At 36.4% G+C, this 27149-nt stretch overlaps 1 protein-coding gene across 3 annotated transcripts in view; it reads left to right on the forward strand.

Moving 5' to 3' along the window:
- Window positions 1-3109: 3109 nt before the first annotated feature.
- The window catches only part of ST18 (ST18 C2H2C-type zinc finger transcription factor), a 189076-nt gene continuing 165036 nt past the window's right edge, over window positions 3110-27149 (forward strand). The window contains exons 1-4 of one of the 3 annotated variants that reach the window (XM_032702132.1): window positions 3110-3158; window positions 8196-8286; window positions 9256-9378; window positions 21570-21696. In XM_032702132.1, coding sequence (XP_032558023.1) covers window positions 8263-8286; window positions 9256-9378; window positions 21570-21696 — 274 coding nt within the window. In that variant the 5' untranslated portion in view covers window positions 3110-3158; window positions 8196-8262. Of the gene's footprint in view, window positions 3159-8195; window positions 8287-9255; window positions 9379-21025; window positions 21274-21370; window positions 21420-21569; window positions 21697-27149 lie in introns of those variants that run through there. The other 2 variants (XM_032702141.1, XM_032702175.1) reach the window with 2 other exon arrangements.

Genomic DNA, 27149 nt, shown 5'->3' on the forward strand with positions numbered 1-27149 from the left:
TAATCTGTTTTCCAAACCTACCAAGTGAATGGATCTCAGTACGTTCATTATACACTGTCCCACTCTGGTCCTGATGTCCAGGCTTCTAAAATGTTCCTCTCATTGTCCTATAGGTTCATCTTCCATTCAAAGAGCCCCAGTGCTGAAGACTGGAAAGTTTGTTTGACCAGTATTCTTCTCCCAGTTGCATTCAAGACTATGCTTTTGACAGAAGTTTGCTCCATTAATGAAGTGTGCTGTTTCTTGGGCCAGTTTTCTCCTCCTAGTTTTAATTATAGGCCCCCCCCTTCCCCCACTACTGTAGACATTAAATCCCTTTTAATACTTTCCTGCCTGTGACAAAATTAGAAAATTTCAGATTAAAAGTCTTTTCTAGCCTTTGATATTTCTCAGTAGCTGAAACATTTGTCACATTTCTCTGTTTATTGAGAGAATTATTGTGGTACCAGGGCACATATTTATGCTAAGTTTTGCTTGTGCTTATGGTTTTGTTGAGGATGCTGTGTAAAGCCTCTAATCTATCGCCTAACTTGTGACATCTTTTATTTGTGCTTGAGGTGAGCAAACACATAGATGCTTGCCTGAGATAACACCAGGTTCTAAGTTTCTGGCAGCCTAGAGCTTTTACCAAAACAGGGGAAGCTATAATTTATTTTTCTTAATTGTGTTATTGCTTACTTTACATTTCATTAAAATACATTCAGAATATCTGGTGAGGGTTATGCTTGGTCATGCAGGATCACCTAAATATTTGGGATTCTGCAATAATTTTAGAGATTAAAGATTACTTCCTATATTTTATCTGTAAGGAAACACTATAAATGAAAACCTTTGGGAGTGGGAATGAGGGAGAGTGCAAAACATTTTAAATTTACTATCTTTGTTTGAGATTTGTTCCAACATTCCACCCACTAAAATAATAATGACTTTTTGAAGCTCTCTTTATGTGTAAAATATATGCAGAGTTTGTATTCAATAGGACTAATAGACAGTAAATATAATCAGAACACTGGATTGAGGAGAAAGTAATACAGAATTTAAGATGTTACTCTTCCAGTTCTGCTCTTCTATAGATGTCACTTTCACGAAAGTAAATGTTATTTTAATTCTATGACAAATTTGCATTATTTTTATAAGGACAGTGCCTAAGATTCACGAAGTCAAGGTGCTGAAACTTATTCCTGCACACTTCCAACATAGAAGTGAAGCTCTCTTGTTAGGGAAAGCGAAAGTCATCCTGCACTCAATCATCCAGACCATTTGAGACTTTAACCACCAAGAGAGCTCTGTAGTCCCACCATGGTGGGTGGCTCCACTGAACTGACAGGTGCCCCGTGTTGACTTCAGACACACACACTAGTGCAGATGTTTTCCCTTCTGGCTTGGCCCTAGGTTTCCCTGAGCAGTGCCTCAGGCAGAACTTAACTAATTAATGTGTGACAAAATGCATCTCTGAGCAGGATGCCTCCAGAGAGGGACTCAGAACAAAGAAATGTGGCATTTATACTCTTGCAGTCCCCTCACATGACTGTTCGCCCCAATAATTAGATTAGAATCAGCAGTCTTCATGTTCTTTGTTGGATCTCTTCATTGTCTCTAGGCAGGCTGTTTATTCTCTTATCTCTCAGGTGGCAGCTTCGACCTTCCTTGTTTCCTTATTTTCCGGTGTAAACCAGCTTTGGAGCTACCTTAAGTAGGTAAAAGTTTAGCATATCTGGGTGAAAGTTCACAGCTGGTGGCCCAAGGCTTCAGCAGGTCTGGCTACTGGTACTGTATTATGCAAAGTGACTGATTTCCTTTATTTTTTTACATTTCTGAAAAGGGAAACTCTTCACATGGAACCTTTTCCAGCATTATCAGTGGAGAAATTCCTATTTACATAGATTTTATGTTAAACTATAAGAGACAAGTCACTTCTAAATCCTTCTGAGCATTTGTAGATATTAGAGAAATTATTTTTGGTCTTATTTGTTAAATTCAATTTTATATTAGACTAGTTTTAGTCATGGCTTAATTAAAAAAAAATTGATGAAGGCAATTCTAGTTAATGTTATATGGATTAGAATGTGTGAATGTATCTTTTTTCTCCATCTAATTATGTTACTGTATACTCATATGATGTGCTGCACCGTTGTTTTAAGTTCTGATGTAGACCAGTTTGGACATAAACAAAGTTCCCCGAAACAGAATGTGTGAGACAGGAATGTTGTGCTAATTGACAGACAGACATGGACACTGAAACCAGGCAGCTGAAAGCAGACCATAGTTCTATACCTTAAAAAAATGCATTCAATATATGCAAAATAGTATTTTAGGTTCACAGTTCATTAACCCTTTCCTCTGAAGAGTATAAAATAATCAAGATGGGCTTGACAAAAAAAAGACAGTGTGAGGAAGTTCTGAGGAACATAAACCAAGAGGGTTTTCTGAAAGATTTCTATCTTACAAAAATCAAGTATAAAATCAAGTATTAACTGAACTGTTAAAATGTTAATTTCTAAAACATATTTCATATTGAATTTAAAATAATATCAAGGAGACATTTACATTTAACATTCAGATTTCAAAGTCCAGTTTTAAAGCAGTTTACAAGGATATGGTCCCAAGAAGATGTCATGAATTTTATTTTCTATTTTCCCTGGAATATTTTAATAAAATCATATAATTAAAAATCATTTAGTTTGGAAAAGACCTTTAAGATCATTGAGTTGAATAGAAAACCAATTTTTAATTAAGTAATATAAGTTTAGTAGTACTGTGTCTACTTTCTGAAGATGTTTTCTCCAAAAGGCAACAGTTATTTGGGAGAAAATTCTCAGTAAGGAGTGCACTGCATTGAGGTATATAAGTTTTTGCAGAGCTGGAAGACTGGAAGTAAATAATAAAGATCACCAAGAGGAAGTAAATGCAAAGTAACCTGCAGGCAGTAAGTAAATCTGTGTACATTGGAGTGGAAGTTTTGAATACGAGTACATGAGAAAAGAAGAAGCTGCTGCTGAGGATAAAGTTGGTCACATGAGCTCAAAGTTTGTGGAAACTTGTGTGTCTGTGTAAGGGTCAGGTTTTAAGATCAGAGTTCTTCAAAAGTTTGTCACTATAAGCTTCCCCTTTGCATAGTATCACCGTGCCCTTGGAGCTGTTTTTCTAACTTCTAACAAGTAAGAGATTTTTTTCTTTTCTTTCTAAAGGAAAATAAATTTAGTGTGAAATGATGCTATTATAGGTGTTTAAAAGAAGGTGGGAGCCAGGGGAAAATGCTAAAGACAGAAAGGGAAAAGTTAATATGAAACATAGCAACCTGGTGATTTTGTAATTATAAGACAGAAACTTTAACACTGTCTTTGCATTTTGTAGGTAATTGTAACTAAAAGCTGTTATGTAGATCCAGATAGGAAATTTTATGTTTACAGAATGAATGAGATCTGGTTTTTATTAGATAATAAAGCATGAGCACATGACCTATGGTGCTGGAGTGGAAACTTCCTCTTTGGCTATAAATGAAAGAAAGCTGTACTTGTTTTCATTTTTAAGTTTGGTGGGAGGTAGTGATTCAGACAGTGTGAACTGAAATACAAAAGGATTTTCAAAAATGAAATGAATGACTTTTGCTTTTGTCAATATGCTGCAGTCCCACATGAAAATTTGTGAATACCTGAGGTGGGCAAGTTGCCTCCCAGTCTCCATTTCTTTCAAATGGTTTGAGAAATTGAAAAGATTTTTCTCACACTCAAGGTACAACTTTCATTTGTGGATACCTTCAGAAAAATGTCCAGAATGTCTCTCAGAGAAAACTATCCCATTGTCAAATCTTTTGTCATAAAGAGTATTTGTAGAATGTGGTCTCCTAATATTTTAATCAACCTTCAGCAGAGTTATCAAATTTTTTTTTAAATATATCATAGCAGGCAAATGATTTGAACTATTGAGGAACTCATTCTTATTATCACATGTCCAAAATATGAGGATGGTGAATTTTCTTAGGAATGACTTATATGTGTCCAAAACACTTGTGAGTTCATGACTAGTTGAAGTTGTCCTTTCTGGCAATTCTTAGGCTGCATGGCTACTGAGAATCATAAAGAAGCAGATGTGATTTATGTTCAATTTTCTCTAGTTTTGTGCAGAAGACAGTTTAGTTGCACAGGAGAGTCCAAAACTTCAAGTCCAAATAAAACTAGAACAGAGATATCTGGTGTGGAGTTGGCATGGCAGCAATGTTTTGCAAAACAAATTATGCCTTGGGTTTTTTTCTTATTCGTTGTTTTTTTCTTTCAGGGTTTGTTTTGGTTTTGTTTTTTTTTTGTTTTGTTTTGTTTTGTTTTGCTTTGGTTTTGTTTGTTTGTTTTTTTTCTCCCCAATCAATTCTGAGTTATTGACTCTCCTCCTTGCACTATAACCATGGATAAAACTATGTTCATTACATTGGCAAAGTCTACTTTACAGATTTTTACATCATTATAAAAAACCCCAACTGTAACACTGTTAGACACATGTTCAGTATTTTTCCTTTTCTGCTGTTCAAGCTGCTTTTACAGGAATAGTCTAGGTGTTAATTTGTGTGCCCAGAGAGATAGTATTTTGATTAAATAAAGTAAGAGGCTAAGGAGAAACTACTGGTCCTAAAAAGATGGAAATTTGTCTGTCATTTTAATTTATTAACACTTTACCTTGGAATATATTCCTCATCATATCATTCAGAATCTCAAAAAATGTTGATTTTACCTGCAGATTAAAAATTCTTCAGGAGCCTTGAAGGGGAACAGTGGGCACTGCTTTATGATTTAAAAACAGCAATACTAATTATTCTAATGTAAGCATGTCTCTACTCCCTCTCCGGACAGATCCATGAGATACTCTTTTTATTACTTTACTCTTGGTAGAGAATAAAATTGAAGAGTGGCTAAAATAAAAGCACCTTCCCTATCCATTCTACTAGTGTTCAAGAAGTGGGGAATTACTGTCTTTGTAATTATAGCCTTAGATAAATTTTTCAACTCTCTTATCATCTCTCTCATGACATGACCCCACTCACACCACTCACCCCTTTATGTAGTCGTCTCTCTGCTTCACATTCCGTTATTTCTTTTTCTCTCTAAATGACCAAGCCAACAGAATATTAACGGACAGAATGTATGCTAAGTAATAATAAACTATCTAATGTCAGAGTTCAAAATCAGCACCTCTAGAAAGTTTAGCTTCTCTAAATAACCCCATAAACCACGGAAATTTGCAAAAATAGCACGTGTACTATTCTATTTGCAGAGCTATTAATAAGGACTTTCTTGTAGATGTTCTCTTTCTAAAGAGAACCCATTCTGCTGAGAGAACTATCTTCTCCTGACCATTACATGGAGTTGAGTCAGTTGGAATCACTGCCATCCTACAAGACTTCACCACCCTGTTCGGGGTTATACAGTTTTGAGACAGCAGCCTCCCATGTTATGGGTAGATCTAGCTCCTCCATCTGAGGCCAAATCCCAAAACCCCAAGTGTTGATTTAAAGTGCCATTTTTCTTAGCAGGTATTTGAAGGGAACATTCAGGAAATTCAGTTTTCCCTGACATCTGACAGCAGCAGGATGGGGTAGGTATTTGCATGTAAAACTCAGGAATGTCTAAGAAATGAACAAGTAAACTGGGTTGCCTGGGTTAAAGTGGTTGTTCAGCTCCCTGCAACGACTGGAAGGGAATATTTTGCTGTGCCCTTAAAAAAGATTGCTGTTTTCTTTGCTGTTCTCTTCCTGAACATTTCAATTCCTTTATTTTCCACTGCTAGTTCTCCGAGTAAGCTTAGCAGAGGCAAAGCAACAGTAAAGGATTTTCTTAAATAAAATAAAATAAAGCAAAACTCTATATTTCCATACCAGTCTTTGCTTGTTGTTCTTCCTTCATGACAACTTCTTCCTTCATGATTACTAAGAGAGATCATCAGAAGGACAGGGACAAGTAAAACAGAATCACATGAGATGTAAATCTCTCTAGCTTATCTTGGCAGAGCACAAATATCTATAGTCTTCTGAATATAACCAGGTTTTTTGTGTTCTGTATGCCATCAACTGAAATTCGGCAAAGTTCCTTTTTTTGGGGGGGGGGGGGGCCCTTTCATGATCTGCATCTTTTTCTTTAGAGACATCTCTTGTTCACTCAGTTTTAAGTTCTGTCTGAGAACATAAAAGACATTGGTTTCTTTTCAGTGTTTTACTGTGAACAAAAGCAGTCTTAATGCATGTCCAGACAATATGTAGTATCGCTAATCTTAGGCATGCAATTAACCTTATCATTACTTCTTGCTCTCTAAATTCAGTGAGACTTAAACAGAACCTTTTTGTATTTCCTTAATATTTGGTTTTAATGTATATCACATATGTTTTGTATAATAAATCGTTGTAACAAGACCAATCTATAACTGTAATTTTGAGATAGCTATCTAAGGAATAGTAAATTTCTGAAAACTTGTGTATGTGAAGGGAAATGCATATACATGTGCTTTTGCTACTAGACTGAACCAAAGCCTCTCACTCACAAGGGTCAGTTGTTCAAGGTCATTGAGACACAAACTGTAAACTGCGACCTAAAACCAATGTTCTTTGGGGTCTGAACATTACTTCTGAAGAAAATCTACTACTGCATGCCCTGAACATGCATGGCTCTGAACGATTTAGCTGTATGCTTTCAAAAATCATTTTTGCATACACTGGAGTTTTATCTTGATACAATGAACTCAATACTGACAGGTCTGATATGCCAGTTGCTTTCAACAAACCTACTTAGCTGTAATAGAGAATATAGGATTTGAGATCTCAGCTGACAGGAAAAAAAATCACTGATATTTTGCTTTAAGCAACAGAACTTGACCTGAAAACTAGTGACTAAACTGTTGTCACATAGAAATGCATACGAGGTTTCTGCCAAAGGCTAAGTCTTTTGAGTCTTTAAAGGATTGATTCTGCCTGAGCAAGTAATCTAATTTTCACAAGAAAACCAAAGTCCAGAATGCAGGAAAAAATAAGAAAACTATTCTGAGGTACTACAGTACCTGGGGACTTAGTGCTGTTAGTTACTTGTGTTGTATGTGTCTCTGTGTATAAATATGCCAAAGAAAATATCCTGCATATTTATAAAGCACTGGACGTAATAGGGTATTAAACCAACACACTCCAGTGTGTTTTCTATATCTCTTTATGTATTCTCACTGGCAGAAGGGCTTTTATTACCTGTCCATAGTAATGTAAAAGGTCCTCGTAGTGTTTCAACTTCAAAGAAGTTTATCATAAGAAAAGAAAGCAGCAACAACTGTCATGAAATCCAGAAATCATTGCTGAGTCCTTTGAGGGAGAAATTTGAAGTGGTTACATTTGGCACTTGGTTTTGTTTTAAAGGATGTCATTTGTCTTGAGTTGCAATTGGGGGTCATGATAAAAAAGATGCTAATTCCCTCCCTCAGCTGTTATTCTTAACTTCAGCCCTAATCCCTTTCAAAGAATTTCATTAGTCACTGACAGTAGTTTGTTTATTGGGAGTTATTACTAAGGCTCTAGTCACTGTCACAACCTGTCAGCTCGAAATTAAATTGACTCAGAGCTTCTGCATTAACAGATACATATGGTAGATTCAACAGTCAATTTTGAAATTGTTATAACAGATTTATTAGTATCTATTAGTAGACTGGCTGACCATGATCAATAGTAAAGAGGTAAGACAGCTTTTCTCCCTCCACCCCCGAAGGGCACTAGAATCCTGTATTTTTATTCTGCTACTAAGACTGTAAGTCTGAGGGTTTTCACTTCTCTGTTGTGGAATGTGGGAGGTGCATGGACATGAATTCAGTTGATTCTTTGGAGTACTTCTTCAGAAATAAAAGTAATACTAGTCACCACTCAAGAGGAAGGAGTATCCACATCAGTTACAGAGTCTGCTCTACCCTACAGCTTTTTTTCTAACTCAAATAGGTTTTCCATATATGGATTGTGTATTCACTTCAGATTTTAAATTTGTATACTCATACACTTATTGGCCCTGAATATCTGAGAGGTGATTTCTAAAACACTTGTAGTGCCTATTGGCATTTATTAGTAGAAAATAATTTTCTATTGAAATACCCTTTCATTTTTTTTCTCCCTCTCCCCCCACACTGTTCTATCATTAAGTTATGCTTTAGTTCTTGTTACCTGTTTTCTTTTTTTCCATATTTTTCAGGGCTGTGAGGGCAAAGGGTTGAGAGTTTTGCTGTGTGTCTTGAAGATGGCAAACTTCTGCTGAGTGAATGTTCAGAACTGACAGTCTTCTGGTAAGAAATTAAAACAGAGCAAGAGATCTGTAGTCAAGGTCAAGATCAGGTTTTATACTTGACCTTGGCAAGGAATGCAACATCTTCTATCTTCACATCAAAAGACAAGATTGTCAAAGAGAACTGAGACAGAAGGTGGCCAAGGAGCCTGAAATTTCTGGGCATGTCTGTTCAAGGTCTAAGATTTTGTGCTGACCGCAGAAATATAGACAAATGCTGCAGCATTTCCATTTCTAGTCTTTTGACTCAGCCTGGCATCGTCCATCCCACAGTGTCAGGTCCCTTAACATTGTTGTCTTTTAACTAAATCAGTTTAGATATGTGCATGGAGCAGCTGAATCACATGTGAATCATTTGATACATGGATCTTGTCCAGAAATTCCATTCAGTTTCTTCTCTTCACATAGGAAGTTATCATATAAAATTATCAACTCGTGGTTTAAATCAAATCAGGATTTAAACATTTTCTGATAAATTAATGACATACAGTTAATTGGAAATCAATTGACTAATTCCAGCCTAATGCCAGCAGTACAGCAGACATGCCTCACTCTATAGTTACAAAACGTTAATGAATACTTACAAAGTTCTAAATACCCTTTGTAAAAGTAATGTAAAAAAATTTTAATCTTGCACATATTTCTTTCTCCCCTGTGTGTAAGCCTTATATGAATTGTTACTGGCATGCTCACTATTTTTGGGTTCCCCTATTTGGCTGCCCTGGTAGAGATGAGTTTGCTCCAGCTTTCTGCAGCTCCCAACAATCTGGGGTCTGTGCATTGATGACATAACAGCCCATGAGCTCATGAGTCCACGAGATAAAGACAGTGAGATCCTTTACCTATTACTGTCATGAGCAAAACAGACATGACTTACGAAAACTTTTAATTAATGAGTCTTTGATGATTAATTAATCAGTCCGCACTGAAAGCAAGCATTATAAATGTTTCATTCTTTGTGTTCTCTCAGATCCAGATTTTGAAGAGACACTTTTTGAGGAGGCCTCTGAAATTTTTTTTCAAGCTCAGTGGAAGAGGAAGAAAGCCAATGGCAGCTACAGCAGAAACCTGGAATCCACAGTCTAAAATACAGGTACAGTTGGGCAACAATTAAATTTACAAAAGCTATGATAAACCTACTAGCTAACCCTTCAAAACTGTGCTTTTGTCATGCCTTTTTTTCAGCATTCAATATGTTTCTATTTTTCTAATCCATTTCTTCTATTCAGATGAGCATATGTACTTGGTAGCTGCTTGGCAATAATGTAATATTTGGTTCCACTTGTGCTAATGATATGCTAAGGAAACCCTATGTGTTATCAGCTCCTAATTGTAGATTGAAGGACGCCTACCTTAGTGCTTCTGCAGGTGAGGAAAGGCTCAGAGATTTTGTGTAGAATAAAGCTGATGTAGGTTGGAAGGAAGTTGGAAAGGAATATGAAGTGACTCTTTCTAGTGAAATGAACCACTGACAAATTTAAGGGTGACCTATGGATTTGGAACTATATTATAGAAACCAAGCTAAACTTACTGTGGAAAACATAGCCAAAACCAACATATTTAGGTTCTTCATAAAGAAATAAAAGGGATTTCTAGGATCAATAGGTGATTAATGTTATACAAAAGGGTTATTATCTATTTCATGAAACTTCTCTTTCAAGAAAAATGCTGTGTTTTTATTTATTTACAGTTCTTCCCTTCATTCTGTCACATCTTAGAGGTTGCGTTTGACACTTGCAGTAAGTGTCAATACTCTATGGCAGTAAAGCAGTAAGAAAAAATATTGAAATGAATGGAACAGTCATTAGGGATTATGGATATAATTTGTCTGTAATATCTATTTATTGACCTCAAAACCACATTTAAATTCACTGCTTTTCTCAGATTATAATATTCTATTTTTTTTCCTTTTTAGAGGCAGTATACATTTGTGAAACTCACACTCAAATTTAAGTTATGCAGAACCTTAGGCTTTTGGTCATAACCCATCTATCCTCTCTCTTTTAGTCTGAAATTAATTCTGTATTCTTTATAATTACCATTGTAATATACACCTTGTAGTGTTTCCACTGCATTGCTTACACTACTTTAAACACTAGAAGTAATTTCTACACTACAAGTGTAGTGTTTAGAAAGTGAACTTTTTTTACAAAACTTTCAGAAATATCTTATTGTTTGTATTTCAGGGTTCTACCTTATTTGTCAGATTCTCTAACACAATAACATAGTAAGTATATGCCTGCAAAAGCATTGTAGAGCTAGTCTGAAACAATTTTTGTCATCACATCAGTATTTCAAGTTTATAATTTAAAAAAATCATTATTACAAATAGAGATATTGAAAGCTTATATTAAATTAAGTAATTTTCTCTGCACTCTTTACCATTATGGACTTCAGTTTCAAAATGAAGTGTTTCAGTGGTTTCAAAACCAGTCACTCCCATTAAACAAAAGCTGGTCCTGGTGGGGCTCCATTGTGTTGTTTTCTTTCTCCCCTTCCCCTTAATGTATTTCTGTCAAGACAAAACATTATCATATTCAGCCCTCTGAGTAACTTAAAGTCGGCTTTGAACAATTATTGGCTGCTTCAAAATGCATTGCAGAAATACTACATACCCTGGTGTGTAAATATCTCAACATTCTGCAAGGATTTCTTTCAAGAGGCTAATTTATTTGTCTGTTAACAAATGCTTTTGCAAGGCAGAGAAACATACTATGTTAAAGGCCTCTGAGAACAGTTGAACAACTCCAGAGTTTGTGTCCCTTCTTAAAGAAACACAGATCTATTCCATTTGAACCTATGAAATTAAGAGGGGCGTCTGTATTGAAATAATATGCAAGACAAGTGATTTTTGTTATGTCTTCAACATAAATTATTGACCATTTTCCAGTGTTTATCTGTGTACTGATTTTTATAGAGAGCTTCATTCTCTTGAAGAATTGGAGAATATAAAGTAATTTTTAGATGTTAAGCTCAATGTGGTGACTACAGGGAAGTTTCTGAATAATTCAAATCCACAGTGCTTGTTTTGCTTTCTGTCTTTTCTGTTTTCTGTCTTGCATTCTTCTTTCTTTCCTGTATTGTTCAGTTCAGGTTATTAGAAATTACACAGATATTATTTTCAACAGCAGCCAGAGCAAGTACCTTGCTCTCTGGTTCACCCTTGTCAAGTGTCAGTGCTGAATTAATTGTTCGAGTTCATGTATTGCTGTCAGCACAGCTGTCCAACACTCCAGTGTTTCCTTACCTTGGTTTATAAATTATTGATACTGGGTTACAAATGCTTCAAGATGTAGTGCATCTTTTAGTCCATTCTGTGAAGTATTTGACCAAACTGAGCTATACTGCGGTGCCGGAGAACAAATAATGCTAAAGTTTATTTGACTGGCAGCTCAGAGCAGCTGCAGAAGTGGTGGAGAAATGAATTTTGAGGCATTGCTCTGAGCCAACCCAAATTTAGAAATATCCACACATCAAGTGGATATTCTTTATTCTTGAACATTGTAAGTTGTTCTGTTAACAGAAGTTTATGTACAAATGACTAATTATGAAATTTGATATCAATACTGACATGAAACACCGTCATCCTTTTAGCTGAATTTCTTTAGTTTTAAAGTTCTAGAAAGCATTCTTTCTATCATGGCAGCTATAAATACCTTCTCTTAATAAAATGCTGTCCCATAACTAACCTAATTTATACAACAACAAGATTAATTTAGTGGGAACTAAATCATCTTTTCCACTTCTAATTTCCTAGGACAGACTCTTCTTCTCAGAGAAAAGCTTAGAAGTTCAGCATTTGTATTATCTCCTTGGAAGGTTACTTAGGATTTTCTTGCATATTTTCTTCCTTCTACATCAATGAAAGCCTAATATCCCTGAATTTTAACTCTTTTTTCTGTAATGTGGTGTGGAGTAGAAACTCCTCTATGCCAGCCTGCTCATTTCCAGAACTAGTATTATATACATGAGAGAGCAAATGGGCTCTTCTTCCTGAGATAAGTAATTTACAGGATGTTAAGTCTTTTGCTTAATTTTAAATGAAGAAATTATGTGCCTGTGTCTCCCTCTTGTGGCATGAAGATACTTTGACCAGAAATTGTTAATCATACCAGAACCATTGGAAAAGAGCACAGCATTTCATGGTTTCAGATTTTTCCATTGCTATAAATTTTCTTATGTTCCGTTTGTGTGCTCTTTTAATTGAACTGTTAAGGACTCTCCTTGAGGTGCAGTGAAAGTTTTAAGTTAAAATTTTGGCCAGATTTCTTAAGAAATCACTGCTATGTAGCTGACGATAAAGAGCGCCCAAAAGTAATCAAATGTTTGCAAGCGCAAAGTTAATTGAGCTGTTGTGCAACAGGAATTGTAGTTCAGAGGCAAGTGAAGACACAGACCTGTCATTCAAACATGAGGCTGGTAAGCATGAACAGAACTTATCAGCAGCAAACTCTTAAATCACTAAATTACTTCGGTCCTTGTAGGTCAGTGATTAGGACAGAAGAAGCACACACCCACAGTGGTCAGCACAGTCACAGAGTTTTAGTCTCCCATTTTGTAATAGAAAAGAAAGTCTTTGAGGTGTTCTTCTGTTCTGGACTTTAGAAACAACAGAGCAAACAAGGAAAAATGCCCTTTGACTTTGAGTCAAAGACTTTTTTATCTCTGTTTCTCTAGCTGTAGTCCTAGGATCTCGCTTGTACTCTTATAGCCTTATATTCTTATATTCTGTAACCTGACACAGAAAGGATGCTCCTGGGAACCTCTTCTGACTTTGAGGCGTTGTGTTTTGGGTTTTTTTCAACTACATGAGGATAAGTGGCAACCTCTGAAAAAGGAAAGATGGGCTTCAAAACACCTTATTACAACAGAAACAAGAGTTTGAAGTTTCTGTGTCCCAGGTGAATGCCTTAACCACACAGCTTTAAAGCAGACAAATGTCATCTTGTCATTATCATAAATAGGATAGCTTTTAACAGAAGAAACTACTAACGAGCAAGTACAGGATTTCTAGTCTGGTAGTTGAGGGCATTTCAGAAATCTAAGCAACACTTTCTCTAAGTCAGATTAAGCACAGGTTTGAAAACAAGAGTAAAGGCTACAAGGAAAATGATTTTATTTGCAGTCATACATAAAGGATTTGCACACCTGTCAGACAAAGAGGGGAAAAAAATTTCCAAATTTCCAGAAACTTTCTGTAAAATCTGACATACCTGGTCAGAGAACTGGGATTACCGTGATTTGGCAGTGTAGGTGTGAGAGAATAATATCTAAATTAGCATGAGGCTATGGAGCAGTTGTGACTTATGCTGTGAGCAGTTTAGGTGTTTTGGGATCAGAACTCTCTGCTTTTGAGGATACTCTATTTATCTCAGTGCTTTTGCAAGCCTGAATACTCAACAGCTATTATAAGCATTCTTATGTTAGCTTATAATCTTTTTTCTCATCTATAAAATATGTGAAAAAAATATTTTTGTTATGAGAGGTCAAAATCTAAATCAAAGTAAGCATTTTTAATACTTTTTGTGAGAAAAAGTTTTCAATATTATTGGTTTTTTCCCCATTCACAGCTTGGTAAGAGATTAGTTCCTTTTATTTTGTCCCTGATAAGTTCCACTTTCTGATTCTTGTATACAAGAAGGATGTTTGAAATACTATTTGAAATGCTTAAAAATAAAACCAGACAGAAAGTGGGCTTATGCTAATTCTTGGAGCATAGCAAAATACCAGATTGGAGTTAATAGAGAAAAAAATTATATAGCACCTATGTAAGTCAATGTACCTGTTGAATTGTGACTAATTTTTGCTTGTCAATACATGGGATTAACATTTCTTTCATATCTGTCCTGACAAGGTCAGATTTAGATGTTTTAAAGGAATTTCCTCTGTTCTTACTGTGTATTTCTGTAGTACATATTTTGCTAGTAAAATTACATTACAATGATCTCACCTGTGTAAAAGCCATATATTCGGTCATAAATAGCAATAAGAATGCCAATAAAATGTAGAATAAAAATTATATTATGGCTGAAAAAATAATATAAAAAGTATTTTGCATAATTTCTTTAGGAAGTTTACTCATCAATTTCTGCCCTACAGAAACTACTACTGCAGATATGCAAGGCAAAGTTTCAGTCTGACTCTAAGATCCTAGGCTGGCATTTAGAAAAGTCATGTTTGAACTTCTAGATAGAATGTATTGATCCAGAATAACTGGTGGGCACTAAGAAATAACATCATTAAGGTGTTCCTTTTTCTACTATTGGAAAGCTAGAGAGCTGACTATCCTGCTGTGACTGGGAAGCTAAATCAGTACAAAATCTGTACCTGTCTCCACTGGGTGGCAGCCCAAGCTCTTCTCAAACCCAAAAGGGAGGGATTTCTCTTTAGCTGAAAAAAATAGCATCACCCTCACTTCTCAGCACTTTGTAAAACTCATGAGACTTTTCTGTACATCTAGTGGGTCAGGTATTGGGCCCTTCATCTTCAGGGAGTCTCCAATTACTTCATAGCAAGATGGTCTCTCTTCTGCTAATGGCACTTCTAAAGGCTGTTCCTATATTGTATTTAATTAGATTGTGATTAGTTCACACAAACTGTTTATTTAAAACGACGATTCTGAAATTAACATCTTCACCTTGAACACTCACAGAATTCACTGGAGATATCTAATGGATTTAAGTAGCCTGTCTGGAAATTATGGGGAAAACCATGCACTGTGTTCTCCACACAGCCTTATACTTTAAAGCATACTGAAGCACCACTGAACAAAGTGAATCTTTACAGCATTGAGAGATAGCACCTTTGATCCTCTATTCTAGGAGGCTCATGGTTGTGATTGCAGTCATTACTGTTGCCTGTTCAGCTGCAGTCTTTCTAAGTCTCTCCAGTGGTGTTCTGCTCCTGCTCTGCCTCCTGTGACACTGGTGAGAGATGCATTGCTAGGATTCCTTCCTTCCAGCTGGCAAGAAACAAAGGTCACAACAGCTTCAGGTGACAAGGATCACATTGCCTTTTCAGGATGGTGAAAAGAAATTGCAGTGTCCTGGCCATGCTTCATAAAACGTAAATTTCCTTTAGGGACTGGAAGTTGTTCTTTATTTTCTGCTGGATGGAGTTTCATTTTTCTCTCTTTTCACTAATTTTAATGGATTTTAAAAGGAGTTTCTTGGCCTCACACCATATATCACAGTTTAGTCAGTTTTTCACCAAAAACCAGCATAGTATAAGAAAGAAAATTTTACATGACTCTTGTGTACAAACCATATTCTTTTAAATAGGTTAGTTTAACCTTGGTTTATTTCAGACACTTTCAAAGATTCCTTTAGGAAAGATTACACTGTTTGCCTCCAGTGTACAAATAAGGTAATGGAGCCTTTTTTTCCTATGGACAAACCCAGTAAACTGTGTTTCACTGAAATAAGACACCAGCTTTGGAGTTTGTCCTGGTTTTATCTCAGAACTGAGATCTGTGCTAGCAGCTTCAGAGCTGTGTCATGCAAAAAGATGCATTGTACACCACTTTTCAAAGTCTTTTGCTTCTCCTGTACTGAAACACAGGACCTGAGAGATTTACAAAATCAAATCTAGGCAAAAATAACCTGTTAACGAAAAGAATAATCTCTGAAGAATTTATCTGCACCTTAATCTATGGGATTTACGTTACAAGTTAGTGCCTCGATTTGAGAACCTAAGAGTTCTTGTAAATGTGTTCAGCAGAGTTTATTTGGAAATTCTTACTGAAATGAGTGTTTCTTACCAGAAAACATATGAAGGACAATTAAAGTTATTTTTAGTTTCAGAGGATGAAATTTCAGTTCTGAAACAGAGGTGTTTCAAATAACCTGTCCTTGGGAGTTGGATTTGGGTTCTTTTTGTTGCTTCCAAGCTACAATGAAAACATCCTCTTGCATTAGTTTCTTTCTTGCTCTTAACAGATGGGAAGTTGTGATGCAGGCTACCTCAGAGCCCAATGGCTCTGATAGTACAACCTGATGTAGCTGATTGTAGCCCACCAGAGAAGGTAAAGCTCTTCACACTCGTTCCTTAACTGCACAGGAACTTCTCATAGCCAAAACAGAGATACATCATTCTTAATTTCCAGGAGTGGCTTCATGAGCTGTGGAAAAATCCAGTCAGAACAAACTACAGACCATCCTCTAGCACCAGAAGTCACCATGGACATGCCACCAGTGGCAACTGTACTGAGCCCTTACTGTGAATGCAGAAGCTCATTTCGCAGCTTTTACTCAGATTTGCATGAGTTACCTGGGGGTTTTGTGATCACATCTGTGATCACATGCTGACAGCATTTTGAGAGAACAGGCTTTCAAACAATAGCAGGTTTTGGAGGAATGTTTTTAAGAGTGAGACCTGGACTGTAATATTTGCTTCTAAGAAAAAGGAGAGTGAACAGGGACCTCAGCTTTATCTCTAGATATTTTGACTGCACTTGACATGTCTTCCACCCAGACAAATTACTTAATGCCTACAATGAAATAATGCATCACACCAAGAGGTAGACTAACCTTTCTGTGCCTGTTGCTTTGCAACATGGTATGCTGCCAAAGAGTCTCCTGGTCTTCTGGAAACAACCTGGTCTCTGCCTGCATGTAAGTCGGTCTCTGTGTCTCACCTACCTCATGGAAGAGGGCTTTCACAGTTAATTTCTGTGAAGTGCTTCACAATTACTATCTGACAGATGCCTAAATACAGACCATGGTTAGTATGATAGAGTAACTAAAACGACCTTTACAAAACCGTTTTTGCTTTAAAAACCTCTCCTCTCTCTCAGTGCTCTCTGTTTTAATGTTACCTCATCTTCTTTCCATTTAATTCTCATCTCATACCTTTTGTTCTTTTCACTGACCCTTCTGGACACTGTTTTTGGGAAAGCCTTTTATATATCTCTCTTCCCTTCTCTCTCTAATAGATACCATCATCTTTTAAAGAGCAGGCACTCCCTCCCTCAGCTAAGTACTATCTTGGCAGGCAACTGTGGAGGAGGAGTCTTCTTTAAAAGGCTCTGAAATTGTGTTGTTAAAAAAATATATAAATAAAGCAACAAACCTTTTAATAGGGCTTTGAACAATCATCCCTTTCATTCCCTTATGGCCTGTTGTGCTTCTGGCTTTTTTATTATTTAGTGTGCTTCAAAAAAAAAAAATCTAAATGTTTTATGTTAAGCCGTTAAGAGTTTATTTGGGTTGAAAATAAATAAATAAATGTGATGCTAGCAGTTGGGACTGTAAGCACATAAGCAGTTGGCTGGCAAAGACAACCTATAGGAGGCACATCAGAAGACCAGAATAAGCTTTAGTAAAAGACCAGAACAAAAGCATCACCAGCATTTGTTTCTGGTAAAGTACTTTTGCATGAACCTGACTACTGGAGTGGCTTACCCAGCTTTTATCTTTTTCAAATTCACTCACTTCCCCCACCCCTCTCTACAGCATCACTCCAAACTGTAACTCATGGTAATTATGTGGAAAAGAAGGAAGCATGGGATTTTTTTGAATCTTCTTTTGTGTTATTTTTTTAAACCACCTGATGGGAGCATGTGACTGGTTGGTATCCAACATTGCTCCTGGAGTTATTGTTCACCTAACTAAATGTTTTTTCCATGACCTGCCTGAATTTCTTTCTTTTGTGTATTTTAATTTATTTTTAAAATGTTGAGTGTATGTTGCAAATAGCCAGAAAAAGTGTTTGTTCCTTTCTTTCTTTATAACCCCTTCCATTTTTGTTTGCTTGTGATCCCCAGAGAATTCTGTATCAGGCTGGTGGCTGCAGCTAGGTCTCCTCTGTGTGCATAATTGGTATCTTGCTTCGTCTCTGTTCCCTAGTGGGGCTGTTGGGGATAGAGAGAGAGTCTTTGCCATTAAATGCATTATTAGGTTCACATTTTAGCTCCTATGTGACCTATTTGGCAAATCAACATCACAACTTAAACTTTCCTAACCCTCTTTCTCCATGAGATTGAACTATATAGTAGTTTTTGAAAAGCACACATATAGACTGCAGCTGATTTCATTAAATTAGTAGATTACAAGAGTAGATAGGAGGACTTCTGAGAATCTGAGCCTGATTTTGCTGTCTTATTTTTGAGACTCATAAATAAAACAATCTGATACTCCTTGTGAAGTTGTATGGAGTCACTAACAGTGCAGATCTTAAAAATTAAGAGCACAGTGTCTGTCACTAGTCAGACTCAAAGGAAGGACAATGCCTTCAACTAGTGCCATTTTATGTGTGGGACATAGAATGTCAGGTTGCAAGTGACAAAAAGAGTTCTAGCACACATAACCTCAGATGCATCAAAAAGCAGAAATCCACAGCACAAAACAAGAGAACATGGAACTGTCTTTATAATACAGTGACATTTTCATTTTTTCCTCTCTTGTAACAGTATTGATGATTTTTATAGAATCACAGAATATCCTGAGTTGAAAGGGACCCACAAGGATCATCAAAGTAAAAAAAAAACAAAGTTCTCTTGTAATAATAGGAAATAAGGAGGAGTGATCTGAACACAATTTTAATTGCTAAGTTCCTTTGACTCACATAGTTTGGTAGATTTCTCTATAAAAGCAAGGTGTACCTTTCAAAATTTTGTTACAGGATCAATAACAGAGAAGAAAAAGGTCAATCAGATATTTGGACTTATGAGGCTTAGTGTTTTATAGACCTAGCTCTTGTGTACAGTCTTCTGTACACAAGACCTTGTGTACACTTGACCTATTCAAAAATAGGTACCAGGGCTCAGAAAATGCTTAAGAGGAAGACCTTACTCAGGTTTCCCAGTACATAAACAGGGATTATAAACTTTCTGACCTCATAGTCATACTGTGAAAATAATCAACCTACTGTATACTGCAGTATTTAGTAGGCAGAGTATGTGTTTCCTGAGATACAGATAATTAAGTGGGAAAAGTGAGGTTATTGGGAAAAAGGAAGAATTATATACTGTTCTATAATATACTACTAATTTTAATGAGATGAGAAGAACTTGTAAGATAAACTTGGACTAAAAATTTAAAAATATATACAAAAAATCGGTGGGAAAACTTCCTATTGGTTCAGTGTTATTTAAAGTCTACATTAAAAAGTAATAGTAACTGGTGTGGTATGTGATTGCTTTGAAGAATGGTAATGCTTGACAAAGCACAACAGCAGCCTCTGACCAAAGACTGCTGGTTGTTTGGTTGGCTATTGAGAAACATCATATTTGTTTAAAAATCCTGTGTTAGACAATTTACTTGCAAGTTTCACTCGCTATTCCCATTTTAAAGGCATTGTTTTCAACTATTGATAAAAGAAATGTAGCTAGGTGTTTTAAGGTTTTGTGTATTTCTAGAAAACTTTTACATTTTAAAAGCTATACTTTTGCCATCCAGTTATTGATCATGAGCCATTCAGGTGCTGAAGTATATCAGCAGTTGATTGTGCTTTATGTCATACCTGGAATAATCCCTATTCCTGCAATATAGGTTTGGAAGAATCTACATCACAAACCTGTGAGAGCTTATAGAGGTGCAGATCCAGACCACACAAAAGGAAATGCAGACTAATGTTTATTTTACAACATAATGGCACCATGTCTAGTATTTTCTTCTCACAAACATACACCACAGGTGTTTTATAACACCCATCTTTTAGACCTTTGAAAACATAAGAAAAACTATTTACTAGGGAATTGTTAAGGAAAAGAAAATCAAGCATGGGAGGGGGCTACCTTGTAGATAAGAAGTGGGGATGGTTTGGATTGTGTGGCAGAAAGAGGATTCCAATTATGGTCTAACAGTTAAAGAATGGAATTACAAGGAGAATAACAAGAACAATTACTTATCTTCCAAACCTGGAAAGAATTGTTTGTGATTTGTTGTGAGTATAAAGAAAAGCACTGGAATGGCTTGGTGTGAGTAGAGGCCAGTGGTCAGCACTGGGAGTGCTGGGTCTATACAGTGATTCTTTTCCCATAGGGACCTGAAAAAGACATTTCTACTTCTCTGACAAGGTGTGGCTTTGTAACTAGTGGGATAAGAGTTTATAAAGAATAGACAAGTTTAAAATAATGAAAGTGGGTGTAGGGGGTTTATGATTTTGGGAACACTTGAAATTACCAAACTGAAATAGTGATGTTCCTCTGATATTTAGAGCAATCCCAAATTGGTTTAAGAATTTGGTTGTTCAATGAAGCAAAGTAATAAAGTTGGGTCAGAGTTCCCACTTTGAGTTATAGGAATACTGAACACTTGAATCTTGTGTATGGCTTTTATAACTGAGAATTATTTCTTTACAAATTTATGCAAGGGGTGTGACGTGTTTTGAAATTTGCTGGGCATGAAGTAGAGTAAGTCATGGATTTTCTCTTTGTTTCTGTGATGAGTCTGAAAGAGTCTGAACTAGCTTCTGCTGCTTAACCTGGCTGCAGGTTTCCAAATCTGGATCCTGCACAAATTCCATGTGTTCGTTTCAGATCCCTTCCAGAAGAATATAAATGTTATAGTGAGGGAAATCTTGTGCAAGGACTACAGAAAATACACCCAGTAGACTAAGCAAGACTGAAGTTCTACTTCAACATGATAAAGCTAATAAAGCATAATGTTAAGACAGAGAAAAAGTAACACCCTCCGCCTCCTCCTCCTCCTCCTCCTCCTCTGCACACACACACAACTTGTTTACAAAAGTGCCTTGTAGTGACTGCTGGTGGTGTCACTCCGTCCCATGCCCCAGAGCTATCACCGGGCCTCATGGGAGATGTGACTACAGCATCGGACATGGGACTGTTTGTTCACTCACTTTCTGTGAAGAGAGTTTTGAACTGTGTTTTGAATAGACAGCATTTTCTTTGTGTGGTTGGTAAATAACACTGAGCAAAGTTAGTCAGCAAGTTGCATAGCTTCTGCATTCTGATTCTTTGGAGCCCTTTTGTACCAAGCTTGACAGGATGTTTTTAACAGAATGTGACCTCACTGGGATACCAGAGGTAAGGAAAAAAGTTATTGGGGTTGTTGTGGAATATTTTGCACAGAGCTGACTGAAAGCACTGCTTTAAAATGTGTCTTGGAAAGAAGATGGTTTCACGATGATCCAATCAACACCTTGTTCAGTGAAAGTGTCTTTCACTACTTTGTAAGTTATAGGAAGTCTTAGCAAGATTTTCTGTTTCCCACTTACGGAAGAAGATGCTGATTTGCAGATCTCAGACATATATGTATTTGCTCATTGAGCAAAGGCCCAGTTCTAGCGACAGAACATCAAAATGTTTTCTTTCTAACGCAGAACAAAATAAGCAGATCAGATCCAGTTGTTCATCCAAGTCCTAGAAACAGCAGTGTGAGAGTCGGAGCAGTGGCAAGACCAGGCAACAGCAACCTTGTGGACACCCATCCTCAATCACTGGGTGAAGGTAAGAAGTGAAAAAGACAAAAAGCAGTATCATTGCGCTTTCTGGGTAGGAGCAGGTGTGGGTTTTCATCACAGACATTGAAGCTGAGGCTGCCGCTTGCCGTTGTGCTTGGAGGTAGAGCAGAGGGGCTGCGGTGCCCTGGGGGATGCGGGGCGGTTCGGGCACCCCCTCTCCTCCCTCTGCTGGCCAGCGCCGGGGAGGCGCGGGGCGGGCGCCGGGGGACCGGCACCTCTCTGCCGCGGCTGCCTGGGGGGAGCCCTGAGCGCCAGGGGCTCTCCAGGGCTTCCCTGGTATGCGCTGACTGACTTAGGATGGAGTGATGCGAGGTTCAGCTGTGGTAAACGAAAGGAGAGAATGTTCCACAAGTCAGAAAAGATGATTTAAAAAAAAAAAAAATAAAATAAAATGTCAGATTCAGATATTTATTTACAAAGTATAAAATAGTATAGATTCATACTGAATATCTGAGTAATTTTTTATATTCAGGATCTAAAGAGGTTTTCATGAAAAATGAAAGAAAAATGCATAATTACACAAAATAGCTTAATGAATAATAGACATCTTGCTATACTGAAGTTGAATTAACAATATGTGATCTGCTTTACTGTCTATACCAACAGATTCATTGTTTTTGTGGTCAACAATCATTGTTTTTTTCCAGCCGGTACAGATGACTTTAAAAAAAATTAAAAAAATTGTTGGAGTAGTGCGGTGAGAGGAAATGAAATTCTCATGATATGTAAAAGTGTTATTCATACTTAAAGACTTGCATAACAAAGAAATCTAAAAATATGCTTTTAAAATTGGAAAGTTTTGGGTGTTGCTGACAACGAAAGCGTTCTTTGGTAAAGGAGGATGGAAAAGTTTGCTCATTTACTTCTGACTAACTAGAGTTGCTTTTTACTTAAGGCACATAAAGAACTGGTTTTTATTGTGATCAGCTAGAAAATGGGTGGTTTGAACTTCATTTAGTGGTTTAAAATATGTGGTGAGTGCATCACTGATCTCAGCAAGACAGGGTAATGACTTTGGTTTGACAAAACATTTACAGTGATACTTTCATAATGTCAAACTTGCTACTGTATTCGATTCACTGGTGCGGGGTAAAAAAGCTGCAAGCTCTATCCTAATTAAAGCAAATATTTCTGAAGAACCTTCTAGAGAGAAGTGTGTTCTGTGAAGCAGAAGTCTGTCAAATGGGGATGATTGAATATGGTAAAATTATATTCACAGCTTTGGTATTTGTGTTGCACTAATACTTCTGCTCAGATGCTTGGTGTTGTACAATACATAACAAGATTTTATAAAGCACACATCTAATGTGACATGAAACATAAGACAGCAGCTGAATAAAAAAATGAGACACATTAGTCATAATAAGAAATGTGTTGAGAGTTTTCTGATTTTAATATCTTTCTACAGCTGTATATGTATTGTTAGGTGGTTTTTTTTAACAGATTATTTTTCATAGTGTCTAGTCCACTACAGATAAACTGCCACCAATAGCTGGAAGCTGGACTGTTTTTTGGCCTCCAGTCAGGCAGAAGTTAGCAGGGTTGTATACAGTTTACTTTATCTCTGAATTTGAAGAAAAGAGTGCAAAAGTTTAATAAAAGTGGGTTGTTTAATATTTATGAAAGCTACAATAGAGAAACCAGTAGAGGTCAGTGCAGAGTGCTGAAATGGAAGCAGAGTGCCAAAGCTTTGTGTATTTATGCTCTGTACTTTTGATCTTTAACTTTTCCTTTAAAATGGGGTAAAGGCTCAGGGTGTCTTACAGCCAATATTCCTGTCTTCTTGAAAGATATATTAAACATACTTGTGATAATATGATAATGTTACACTGCTTAAACAGAGCAATTGAAGCAACAACATACATTTCATTGCATGTTATGGCTTGCAGAGATGTTGGAAACCTTATTTTGTGGAATCATTATTGAAACCCATATGTAATACTTATTACATATATTTCAGTGATAAATACATCTACCTGATGGCTATGTAACAAAAAAAAATCATAGAAGAAAGGATAATTTCTAGGGAACAGGTTTTCAGATACTTAAAGTAACAACCAATTTTTTGTCATTTTACTACAACTTTGGATAATTATCAGTATGTGTTGTTTTAAAAGTCTTTTCTTTGTGTTATACACATATATGCAGGGTAGGGAGGCAAACAAACTCTGTATATAAAGTTGAATTATCTTTTGTTTCACTTTTTAAAGCCATTGTTTGCTCGTGGTTTCCTTTTGTGATTTAAAGCAAGAAAAAGAATCACCCTGTATAGTCTGCACATGAAAAGATCCTCCAACATATATTAGCTGCAAAAGCTCTCTGAAAAGCTTCTGTTCAAGCTACTTTCTATGGATCTAGAAAGAGCCTGTTCCCATTCTGTTTCTTTGCACATTAACTAAGTACTTTGAAAAGTAGCTTGCTATTAAATTGTGATTGTCGAATATTAAGGAATTGAAAAAAAATTATCACCAGATAAAAGGGGTCATGTTCTATTTTGATTCTAGTACTAACTTACATCTGCTGTCTATGAGTTTAGGGAGAAGTTTCCCATACCTTTAGAGAGAATAGAGTTATACAGATAGTAAATATGATTGGAAGTCCTCTTCACTTGTTCTTTTTACCTTTCATGTGCTTCTTTAAATTGATTATGGAGGGATTGGAGAGAATCCATCACCTCTGAAAATCATACTTCCTTTCCATTTCCGTTATCATGCTCTTAAAAGTGACAAGAATTAGACAGAGACTCTGCAACCCTATCTCCCAGGCACTTGTTCTGTGGAGTCACTAGAGTCAGATGGGTAAGTGTGAAAGAAGCTCCAAGGGCTTTAAAGGGAGGATTCCTGCAGGGGAGGGATTCCCCAATAACTGTAGCAGCTATTAGCAGTATAAATTCAGGAGGGAAGGAGACAGAGATGTTATAAACTGCTGTTGCATATCTGACCCATCATGCATTTTCGCTACACTTCTGTCTCTGTGATACCACACATACGTCTTCCAATGCAGTACAGCCAGATTTTCATGCAAATAGCTCCCCTTATACATGTAGCATAAAGCCCTGAATTTGGTGAAGCCAACGAAGTCCTGATGTTTGAATCAGTGGTGAGATGAGGAGCTCTACAAGCTTGTTTCAACATTTTTTTACCCTGGGACAGAAGAAACTTAGAAATAATCTCATTTGTTTCGTAACACAAGATTCAGTCTAATAATGTGGCATACAAGTGATGGCATGTTAAATGGCAATTTCCATTATGAGTCCAAATTTTTGCCAAAAGCTTGGACTCAGTTCCATTCAGTTTAGTTCAGTTCTTCATTTAAATTGGAGAAACAAGACTCAGTACTGATTTCACCACCAGCTTTGACTGTGTTTTGAAAAATAGGCTTGAATTCAAAACTAAAATCTGCTTTCTTTCCCCATGTAAACTTCTGTTGTCCATATTATCTTGTCATGCAATATTTTCCAATTCACTTTTACATATTGTTCTCATTTTTTGTTGGTTAAAAAGGATGTGAGAAGTTGTGTTTAGCTGAACCACAGTGGAAATGCTCATTTACTGTAACTGATTCTCTTCATTAGCTGATGTTGGGAGGGCCCCCTCCTCCTCAAATACTTTTCCTGAAAAGTAGTGTAAAGTTGAAGTTAAGGTGCTTTTATAATGCGCAATGCTCCGGTTTTAGCCAGTCAATATTGAAGTCCACAAGTCTAAGTATTTCTCTTTCTTCAATTAAGTTTGCTTGTGTGTTAAATTCCACTAACATCTCGTCTGCTTTTTTTTTCTTTTGCTTTTCCCTCCCCAGTAACGTGTGAAATACAAACCTCCAAAATTCAGAGACCAAAATAATATTACTGGAAATGTGTAGTTTAGTCAAGTCTAAAGCTACGCTAGAAGTTTGCTCTTCTTATCTGTATCCTGACCAAAGACACGAGATTGTAGCAGAGCTGTTCATGACTAAGAAACAGAGGGCATATCTTATCACTGAAGTTCCCAATCTCTTGTAGATTAATATTTGATATTTCCTTGACTGTGACATTACATTCATACACACCAATATATATGTTCTCATTTTGTCCTTTGGATGTCTTTGATAACTTTTTTTTTTTTTTTTTTTTTTTTGCTGGTTTATAAAAATTATTTCCTACAAAGTAGGGTTGGTTAAATTATCCTGCCACTATATAGCTATGTTTTTGTTTGTTAATTCAGGGATAATTTTTTCATTCTTAGTGTATATATGTGCAGGGGTGATTTCCAATATTTTTATGTTACCTGATATGAAGGTATATGTCATTTGTCTATAAAGCAGGGATCAAAAATTGTAAGCTTGTGTCCAGATGGGAATAGTACTGCTTCAGTCAGTGGTGATCAATGATCAGTGACTGAGATAGCAGCACTAGTGAAAATCTCTTCATATAAACAGTGAAACTGTGGCATTTGCATCAGCAATTGAACAAATTCAGGCTCCTTGCCAGTTATTAATCTGTAGATAATTGTGTTATCAATCTATAGATTGCAAAATAAACTTAAATAAATTAGAATCAATAAATTAGAATGATAAATGTAGACAAATAAGTTGTAATTTCAAACATTTAATAGATACAAAAAATACAGATTTCTTCACCCATTTTGGGAATTAAGGGGTCTAAGAAATTCATATAATTCTGGAAATTTTGGACATACACCACAAGAAAACATCAATATAACAGTTTCCTTTTCAGTGGTTCTGTCATTTTACTGAAACATATCTACAGAGGCAATTTTACATCTCATGTGCTTTAGGGATCAGAAATGGTGATTTTCCCTGACTGTATTAGATTGGTCAATATTGATGGGTTTGGGTGGTTTTCACTTTTTTCTGGAGTTCTGTTGGGAGTTTGCTACCTGTCCTTTTCACTGTGCAGCTCAAGTCAACACTAGGCTCTTTTTTGTTTTCTTACTTTTTCATATGTCAAGAGTAAACTTTAGACTCCAATTTCTTCTTGATAGTCTTTGCCTCCCACTGACATCAATAGGGTGCTGATACAAGTCTTGAGTGCCTTACATATCCTGGGAACAGAAAAAAATACAACCAATATGGCTAAAGCTGAGGAGCTGTAGCCTTAATGATGTCAACATTAAATCTGAGGTATATGTGGTGTTAAGGCTTTCTAGAAACTCTGAAAATCACTCCTTTTTCCTAGAAAATGTCTCAGTTTTTTCCTCGTGCACCTATGTTTTTCTAAGAAGTAAATATTCACATTAACAACTGTAAATGAAATAAATGTGTATTCCGTTTTTGTAGTGCATATTCATCTTTATGTTTACAAGCAAAGTCACTTTAGAACATATTTATGTTTTTAACAAGTCTCTTCTAAAATTAAATCTTACATTTGACTTTACTGTACAGAATAACTCTTCTATGAACACTTTGTAACACATCAAGATCTTCTGTAGCATACGTTTGTCA

This window comes from Chiroxiphia lanceolata, chromosome 1, assembly GCF_009829145.1.
Source record: "Chiroxiphia lanceolata isolate bChiLan1 chromosome 1, bChiLan1.pri, whole genome shotgun sequence".
Classification (NCBI taxonomy): domain Eukaryota; kingdom Metazoa; phylum Chordata; class Aves; order Passeriformes; family Pipridae; genus Chiroxiphia; species Chiroxiphia lanceolata.